This window comes from Maniola hyperantus, chromosome 20 (assembly GCF_902806685.2).
Source record: "Maniola hyperantus chromosome 20, iAphHyp1.2, whole genome shotgun sequence".
In the NCBI taxonomy this organism is placed as follows: Eukaryota; Metazoa; Arthropoda; class Insecta; order Lepidoptera; family Nymphalidae; genus Maniola; species Maniola hyperantus.
The window spans coordinates 10,055,924-10,065,288 of NC_048555.1; the positions used below are offsets into that span (position 1 = coordinate 10,055,924).

The following is a 9,365-nucleotide window of genomic DNA, read 5'->3' on the forward strand; positions in this document are numbered from 1 at the left end:
TACACAAATTTCAAACCCTTATTTCATCCCCTTAGGGATTGAATTTTCAAAAATCCTTTCTTAGCGGATGCCTATGTCATAATAGCTATCTGCATGCCAAATTTCAGCCCGATCCGTCCAGTAGTTTGCGTTGATAGATCAGTCAGTCACCTTTTCCTTTTATATATTTAGATTATGTTCATTAAATAATTTAAAAAAAATTTGAATATACGATCATTAAATATATTAGCTTTTTGTAATTGTTTTCAAACTGTAAGTATGTATATAATTTAAGTATCCATTTTTCTCTCTATACTCTTAATTCATCATGAAAATCAGCCAGTACTATTTTAATATTATTTGTATTTGCTGTACTTTTTATATTATTTTATAGCTAGAGGAGAAATGTTGAATTCATAACCTCAATAAGTTACTGTAACTTTAATTGTTGTCACCATACAAAATCCACGCAGGCATTAAATTACAATCACTGAGACAGATTGCGACAGAGATATCAAATGACAAAAATATTAAAGCCTCTCAAATTTTTTCAGTTCAAAGAAATACTAGTATGGGACGGGCAGATAACTCGTATGTGCTGTATATCGGGCACAGAGATACTAGTGTGCACGACGCGCGCGCACCTGCTGCGCTACCGATGGGACGGCACGCAGAACCGCGACTACTGCCTCGACCTAGGCCGCATACCATTCTCCATCAACCAGCAAGTTTCCAAAGGTAAATCTGATATAACCACTCTGCTGCTATTCTTTATCCCTGGTACACCAGGGATAAAGAATAGCACAGATATTTGTGTACCTTTGTTACCCCGGGGACAGCACGCAGAACCGCAACTACTGCCTCGACCTAGGCCGCATACCATTCTTCATCAACCAGCAAGTTTCCAAAGGTAAATCTGATATAACTACTCTGCTGCTATTCTTTATCCCTGGTACAGAGATAATTGTGTTTACACCTGTGCCACCTCGAGCACGGCACTTCTGCTTTGAACTAGACTGCATACTATTATCCATCAACCAGCAAGTTTCCAAAGGTAAATCTGATGTAACTACTCTGCTACTATGATGTATCCCTGGTACAGAGATACTAAGGCCCACACTTGCTGTGCTCAGTGGCGGATTTTCAGTCTTGGCCGCCCTAGGCCCCAGGATTTCGTAAGTACCAGCCGCCCCTTTCTCAACACTAATCATGGTCGTAGCCATGAGTTGAGGGGGGGGGAGGGGATTAAAAATTTACCTTTTTGATTTGTCAGTGAAATACAATCCAATGACAAATAGGAGCTCGAGCGCAGCAGGCGCAATTTTTTTTTGTTACTAAAAAAAAGTGATTTTTGTCATGATTGGGCGCCTCTAATATCTAGCCCTAGGCCCGGGCCTACTGGGCCTTAGGGCAAATCCGCCACTGGCTGTGCTACCAATGGAATGGCATGCAGAACCAAAAAATCACGTCAATCTGTTGCACCGTTGCGACGTGATTGAAGGACAAACCAACAAACTAACAAACAAACACACTTTCGCATTTACAATAAGGGTACTGATTTCGCAAAGCATTGTCCCCCATCCCTGGTGGAAATTAAGCATAAAGTTATCTTAAAAAACTGTTCAATTTGTTTCCAGCGGAGCCCATACTGGAAGACAATACTCACGTAAACGATATCGAATATTCTCCATTAGTTTGCGGCTTTGGCATTACACTCAATGATGGCAGGGCAGCATACCTTACTGCACCTAACCTCAAGTTCGACCCTAATGTAAGTTTTATCTTTATCATCATCGTTTTAGGACTACCCGAGACGCCTAAAGAGAAAATGTATTCTCGACCTCGCTTCTTGATAGGCAATAAAGAGTTGAGTGCGAGCTCCTAAAGAGGAGCAGCCGCTACAAAACATGAACATACACCAAATTTGCTAAAAGTCCTCGGACTGATCAAAAATCACAAAATTAAACAAAAAAAAAAAACATCATCGTACAAAGCGATTTGCCTCTTCCTTTTTAATTCGGACCGCTAGGATATAGAACACCCTTCCAACATCAGTTTTCGCCTCCAATTATAATATGGGTACTTTCACGTCAAGATTGAATAGGCATCTTCTAGGCGAGCGCGCTCTAGCTTAGGCTGCATCATCACTTGCCACCAGGTCTGATTGCAGCCAAGCGCTAGTCTATAAATTAAAAAAAAATCATAACCCATTGCTGGCCCACTACTGAGCATGGGTTTCCTTTTAGAAAGAGAAGACTATCTACCATGCTATCCAAGTGTGAATTAACACACTACTTCACACACCTTTGAAGGCATTGTGAACTCTCAGGCATGCAAGTTTCTTCACGATGTTTTTTCTCACCGTTAAAGCAAGTGATTATTTAATTGCTTAAAATGCACAGAACTGCGAAAAGTTAGAGGTAGTAGAGGCAAGGATCGAACCCTGGATCCACCAGATAGGAGGCTGACGTCATAACCACTAGGCTATCGCTGCTTTCTACTAGCCTAATACTATTTATACATGAAGTACCTAATATTGATATTTTAACCGATATTTTTTTATCTTTTTTAGTTATATAATAATCTTATCTATTATTAAGTAATTTGTAATGTTTGTATATCCATGTACGTCATGCCCTTATCTACGAGTGTTCCTGAATTAATTTCAATTCTACATCTCAGATAAGTTTAGCGACGGATTTAAGGGTAAGATACATTAACACAAGTGACAGTTTCTGTATCAGCTACGACTTTTTGTAAGCTACAAATGTGATTTTCTCATCTATTTTTGAATTGATGAATATAGTTTAACATAACATCCTTGAGAAAGCTGTTCCATATGTGCTGCATAACTGTGTTATCTAAGAAAATTGTCTTGGGACCGATAAATAGGGAATGTAGCTAATATTTCCGATTTTAGTCTATAGAGGTATTTTTTAAATGGCTTGATGCACCAGATCTAAGTTGAGTAAGGGGAATGTAGCTAATGTTTTCGATTTTAGTGTATAGAGGTATTTTTTAAATTGCTCCATGCACCAGATCTAAGTTGAGTAAAGGAAATGTAGCTAATGTTTTCGATTTTAGTCGATAGAGGTATTTTAAAAATGGCTCCACGCACCAGATCAAAGTTAGCGCTCAGACCTATCGTAATGTCAACAGCCGATTGACCAGTCTCACTGTGAACTTCATTGTGAACTTGAAGTTTCATGAAGCTCCGTTTCGTTCAGTCTGCCAGTCTGCACTCTGCGTTAGTTACGCTTATTGGCGTAGAATGTAGATAATAATGGGCCGCCGAAAGTCAGCGACTATCGTACGCGCCAGTTCGAGATTGCAATCGGGGAGGGAACGCCCTGCACACTCGCGCTTAACCGGTTCGGGCGAGCGCGGGTGACGTGCGGGGCGTCCCCCCCGCCTTATACCCCGACTAGCTAACGCTCCCGTGGAAACTCTTTGATTTTCCGGGATAAAAAGTAGCCTATGTCCTTCCCCGGGATGTAAGCTACCTCTGTACCAAATTTCATGAAAATCGGTTAAACCGTTTGGCAGTGAAAAGCTAGTAGACAGACACACACTATCGCATTTATAATATTAGTATGGATATGGATAGTTTTGAAAAACAAGTGTGTACTCTTTACAGGCAGTTCAAGGCATATGGGCGCAGGGCATCGACGACGCGACTTGCGTTCGAGTCAACCATAAGTTTAGGCTTATTGCCATCGGTAGGAAAAAGTAAGCATGATTACTCATTAGCTATGACTACAAAATAAAAATAAATCCGGAACGAGTAAATTCGCAGAAGAATAAAAGCGACCGACATCTCAAATCTCAAAGGATTAGCAAGCTGAAGTGGCAATGGGCAGGTCATGTCTGTCGCAGAACCGACGTCCGATGGGGCAGACGTGTTCTGGAGTGGAGACCGCGTACCGGTAAGCGCAGTGTGGGACGACCTCCAACCCGCTGGACCAATGACCTTAAGAAGGTGGTGGGGAGCGGATGGATGAGGAAGGCGGAGGACCGTGGCAGGCTCTTGGAAAAACCTATGTCCAGCAGTGGACGCAAACAGGATATGACTATAAAGCAAGCTATGCATACTATAAAGTATGATTTCTCTACCAATACACGGTTATTGATATTTGATCTTTAAAGCTTGAAAAACTGACACAATCTCTACTGAAATTACAGATCTAAATGTATTGCTATCCCTTTCATAATGCTCGCTGCGGAAAAAAATTGCACTATATTTAGTAAAATTGTGTACAACAATGGCCCTCATCATCATGATCAACCCATCGCCGGTTCACTACAGAGAACGGGTCTCCTCTCAGAGTGAGAAGGGTATTGGCCATAGTCTACCACGCTGGCCAAGTGCGGATTGGCAGACTTCACACACCTTTGAGAACATTATGGAGAACTCTTCAGGCATTCAGGTTTCCTCACGATGTTTTCCTTCACCGTTAAAGCAAGTGATATTTTAATTTACGGACATTCTAACCACTAGGCTACCACAGTTTTGTGGCCCTAACAATGATTAATTGTAAAAGTTGTTTGACAGTTCTCAAGTGGACGTGTTCACGATAGACGAAGTGACGGGCGGTTTGGAGCTATCACACACTATGGCGCTTAGTTCTAAGGACTTTCCCGGCGATCCCGGCCCAGTTAAGTGTTTAAGGTATGGAATGTTATCTATATATTCTAAAACCGAAATAACACTCGCTCACTCACTCACTGGCTAATCACGAAATCTCAGGAGCTTCTCAGGAACTATAAAGCTTAGAAACTTGAAAATTGGAAGGTAACTTTTGCCTAGGGCTTAAGCGTTAGCTAAGGTTTTTAAAAATTCACCTATAAGACATTAAGAGGGGGGGAGGGGGGGTTTGGAAGATTGAAGTGAAGGATTCCATACCATTTGGCGAAAAAGGAAACGTCATGGTGAGACTAAGCAAATGAATAAGTGAGACCTTTTACGGCCAAAAAAATTCTTGATCTCATGGGAAATTAGAAATTGAACGCGGACGTCGTGGGCAAACGCTAGTTATTTCTATTTTTAGGAAAAAATAATGGCACAGGTGACAAGTGGTCTTATGAAGTTGCGGGCATCGACTAGCTTATATCCTCTTATCTTATATCCTCAGATGGACGGGCGACGGTCGAGCAGTTGCTGTTAGTTGGGAAAGAGGAGGTGTGTCGGTGTGGAGCACTTTTGGCGCCCTGCTAATGTGTTCTCTCGCTTGGGACTACGGCCTGAGTCAGGATTTGGCGCGACACAATCCGCTCGTTGTCTGCAGTATGGTATGTATTTCTAAAGTGGAGCAGTAGCTATAATGTAGTTGGGAAGGAGGAGGTGTATCACTGTTGGTGCTCTGCTCATGTGCTCTCTCGCTTGACTACGGCCTGGGCCAGGATTTGATGAACCACAACCCGCAATCGTTTCACTGGTCCCTCCATAAAATGCCGAACTCTATCAGATTTTGATAAGCAAGGTGTCGTTTGGCCGCGTCAAGAAAAAATAAGCGGAGACAAAACTATTGAGTTTAGTATTATATGAAAGTTTGTATAATGCGTGAAAATGACTCTCACGCGCCATTTTAAATTTTTGTGTCAAATTTCATGTCAAAAGTACGATTTTAGTCCTTATTTTAAATGTGAAGTGTGACATGCCAGTTGAACCATAGAGTTAAAATGGCTCGTGAAAAGTCATTTTGTACGGACTATATTGTGGAACTCTGCATTCACTATTTTCAGGAATGGGCCACAGAAGGATACCAGTTGTGGATGGTCAAAATAGAAGAAGATTTAAAGTCAAATTTAATTCAAATGGACTTTGTCAAGAGTCCCCTCAGTGTCAACCCTGGAATGGTAAGTTTTCTTTTTTAATGTGTCCCCTTTTTTGTCCCCCGACATGATCATCAGAGACTTTTATAGCTGACATGGCTTGCTTTCTTTCTGTTTTTTTTGCCTTGCTCTGTTGGACGAGAATGAATGGTTTTTTTTCAGCTTGTCAATCTTAGTATGTGTTACATATAAATATACATAGGTCACCTATAAATTAATCTCCTTAAAAGCAGATTTTAAAAAAACTTTGTTCTAGAGCAATCAAAGGCACTTATACCTTCAAGCGGACGACAAACTCTACGTAAACCTGGATGACAATCTCACTCGACGGACGAAGATGTCCATCATCGACTCTTCCTCCGACACGTACCAAGAGAACGGCGCGGAGCAGCCGGTGGAGTACGACAGCAGCGCCAAGTATCAGGAGTTTGTGGACGACAACGAGTGCAGGAAGCAGTGGGTGGTGCTGCAGCTGCCCGCTACTTATATTGCTAGCAATTGGCCTTTACGGGTGAGCTATTGTTTTTTTATCTCTACCTTAACACTTCACTGTAATAGGTCACCTTAGCCAAGTCTATTGGTAGAGCCTTAGAGGTATACCTCTTATAGGGATTTCTACTCTCCTTTGTGTGCTACTTGTCTCCAACGGGTATCTGCGACTTGTCTAACAATGGAAGGGTTCTTAGTCTAGGGGGGGTGTCGCCATTTTAGCACCTGCTGAAATTTAGAAATTTGTAATAAGCAGTAAATTAAAGTGCAATACGCAAAAACCCAAAACTCTTTGTCTGAGTACTGAGTACGGGTTTCTTCTTAGAATGAGAAGTAGTAGAAAAAATAAGTTTCATCACGATATTTACCTTCGCCGTTAAAGCAAGATATTTAACTGCACAAAACTCCGAACAGTTAGAATTGTGTGAACCTCGAACGCCGAACTTGGACCCACCGTATGGACGTCTTAACCACTAGGCTATCACCGTTTTATGTGACTTACTATGTTGACATTTTGACCATTATGGCAGTTCAGTGCGGTGGACCCGAGTGGACAACACGTTTGCGTGGCCGGCCGTGCGGGCCTCGCGCACTACAGCTCCGCCGCTCGGCGCTGGAAACTCTTCGGCAACGAGGCCCACGAGCGGGACTTCGTCGTCACGGCCGGCGCGCTGTGGTGGCGCGACTACATCGTCGTTGGTGCGTATAGACTATGCTCCTCATAAAAAAGTGTAACGTCCTAAAAATTTACAAGTAGGATGTGATTAGTCGTTATCAATACTTGATTATCACTACCCCTATTATAAATACGAAAGTGGCTTGTTTGTTGGTTTGTCCTTCAATCACGTTGCAATGGAGCAACGGATCAGCGCGATTTTTTGCATAGGTATAGTTAAAGACCTGGAGAGTGCTATGTCACTCTCCAGGTACTGCCACTACTTTTTATCCCGGGAAATCAAAGAGTTCCCACGGGATTTTTAAAGGTCTAAATCTACGCGTACGAAATCGCGGGCATCAGCTAGTAAAACATGACTGACACTAGAGGTCGATGACCGTGGCGTAGATAAGTGCCGCGGGGTGGCACGCTAACCCCTAGTTTGTAAGTTTAGGATTTGTCTACAATTTCTTCACAGGCTGCTACAGTATCATCGAAGGTCACGATGAAATCCGCTTCTACCCGCGAGACGCGAAACTCGACAACCGTTTCGCGAAGATCGTTCGCGTGCAAGCACAGGTGTTCGTGTTGGACATATTGGACGATCAACTGGTGGTCTTCGGTGCTGACGCTCTCGTCACTATCTACGAGCTGAATAGGATTGATAATAGTGAGTATCCAAGCATGCATCATCATCATCATCATCATGATCAACCAGTCGCCGCGCCGCGCCGGCTCACATAAAATTTTCTTGTGTCATAGATGGCAACATCGAAGTGCGCTGCGTGCAGGCGGTGGACATATCAGCGTTGTCGCACCCCGCGTGCGTCGTGTCGGCTTCCCTCTGTCGCCTGCAAGATCCTTCACCTTCTCACCTCGCGCGCACTGATCCTCCGGCCGCGCCGCACTCGCTGGTAAGTATTATTTTACACTAGATGATGCCCGTGACTTCGTCCACGTGGACTTAGATTATTTTTGATCCCAAGGGATTTTTCGATTCGGATTCTCCGGACTAAAAATTGCCTATATCCGTATGCTATGCGGAATGCAAGCTGTCTGTGTACCAAACAGATGGAATATCTGGAATTCGGAAAAAAAAGCTGGCAGACACACTTTCGTATTTATAAGTATGGATTTAACATAATCTTTTGCATAAGGACCGAACTGATTCAGTAAAATTTTGTGATACTGAAAATTTCCCCCAAGAGCATAATGTAGCAGGCGTTACTTTGCGGAAGTCCATGATATACAATGAACCAAAAGCTTAATTTGCTATAATCCGCTGAAACAGGTCGAATTTGCAATCTTTGCAACTGTGCATTGTAGGGTCTACATCTCCTGAAGATGTCCGGTGTCGGGGCGAAACGTGCGTCGAGTGTGTTTGGGATTTGTGTGGTGCTGCGTGGTGGTGGTGCGTATTGCTTGCCTGGTGGCTGCTACTTCCTGCATGTTTAGCAGTGGGAGGGCGGGCGGTGCATTTCGCATGCTGCATGTTGCACCATACAGATTCGACCCGTTTTAGCGGATTATAGCAAAGCTTTTGGTTCATTGTATTAATAAATTTTACTGAATCAGCTTAATGCAAGTAGGCTTTAGTAACGAAGTTTAAGCCTGCGCTCACTTTGCATCTCGTATGAAAATGGGTCGCGTGAACACGTACGAAAAGGCACGAACGATCCTGACCCTTCAAGTACTATGGGAGTGCTCACATTGAATTCGATTTAATCGTATGTACTGTTATAGGTAGACCAGAATCTCATGACAAATACGCACATGAAATCCCAATCCAAGTCGATGATCATATGATACCCCAGTTGGTATAGTAATCTTTACTTTGAAAGTTGAAAATAGCAATATTTAAATTTTTTTTTGTGATGTAACCACAAATTCACGGTTTTCAGATATTTCCCCGAATGTCTGCTATAAGATCTACCTACCTTCCAAATTTCATGATTCTAGGTCAACGGGAAGTACCCTGTAGGTTTATTACAGACAGACAGACATACAGACAACAAGGTGATCCTATAAGGGTTCCGTTTTTCCTTTTGAAGTACGGAACCCTAAAAACATGTTTTCGCTTCAGTGGAAATGCACACTTATTCTGATTTGTTGTTCACACAGGTAATTAATGCAAGCGGGAAACTTATGATGGTGCAAAGGGAAGAGTATGATGTCGATGAAGACAACAATCCGGTACGTCCATGAAATAGATTTAATGTAGAGTTCACATCTAATACTTACTTGAAGAAAATACCTACTTATCTCTAGCGAGAGATCGGATCCGCCACGGGTCCAATCTTTTGCTCTAATTTGTTAATCGCAGTGGGGTAGCGATAAGTAGGTTTTCAGTCAGTCACCTTTTCCTTTTATATATTTAGATAGATTCTCGTAGTGGTCATGCTAGGTCTGC

At 42.6% G+C, this 9,365-nt stretch overlaps 2 protein-coding genes across 4 annotated transcripts in view; both read left to right on the forward strand.

Annotated features, from left to right (window-relative positions):
• The window catches only part of LOC117991896 (PX domain-containing protein kinase-like protein), a 129,433-nt gene that overhangs the window by 45,164 nt on the left and 74,904 nt on the right, over positions 1–9,365 (forward strand). The gene's annotated exons all lie outside the window — the stretch shown is intronic.
• The window catches only part of Rich (Guanine nucleotide exchange factor subunit Rich), a 36,438-nt gene that overhangs the window by 2,124 nt on the left and 24,949 nt on the right, over positions 1–9,365 (forward strand). Inside the window, exons 4-15 of one of the 3 annotated variants that reach the window (XM_069505572.1) lie at positions 534–717; positions 1,617–1,750; positions 2,662–2,685; positions 3,617–3,708; positions 4,532–4,648; positions 5,112–5,268; positions 5,722–5,835; positions 6,068–6,322; positions 6,831–6,999; positions 7,434–7,625; positions 7,718–7,869; positions 9,077–9,148. In XM_069505572.1, coding sequence (XP_069361673.1) covers positions 534–717; positions 1,617–1,750; positions 2,662–2,685; positions 3,617–3,708; positions 4,532–4,648; positions 5,112–5,268; positions 5,722–5,835; positions 6,068–6,322; positions 6,831–6,999; positions 7,434–7,625; positions 7,718–7,869; positions 9,077–9,148 — 1,662 coding nt within the window. Of the gene's footprint in view, positions 1–533; positions 718–982; positions 1,034–1,616; positions 1,751–2,661; positions 2,686–3,616; positions 3,709–4,531; positions 4,649–5,111; positions 5,269–5,721; positions 5,836–6,067; positions 6,323–6,830; positions 7,000–7,433; positions 7,626–7,717; positions 7,870–9,076; positions 9,149–9,365 lie in introns of those variants that run through there. The other 2 variants (XM_069505573.1, XM_034979518.2) reach the window with 2 other exon arrangements.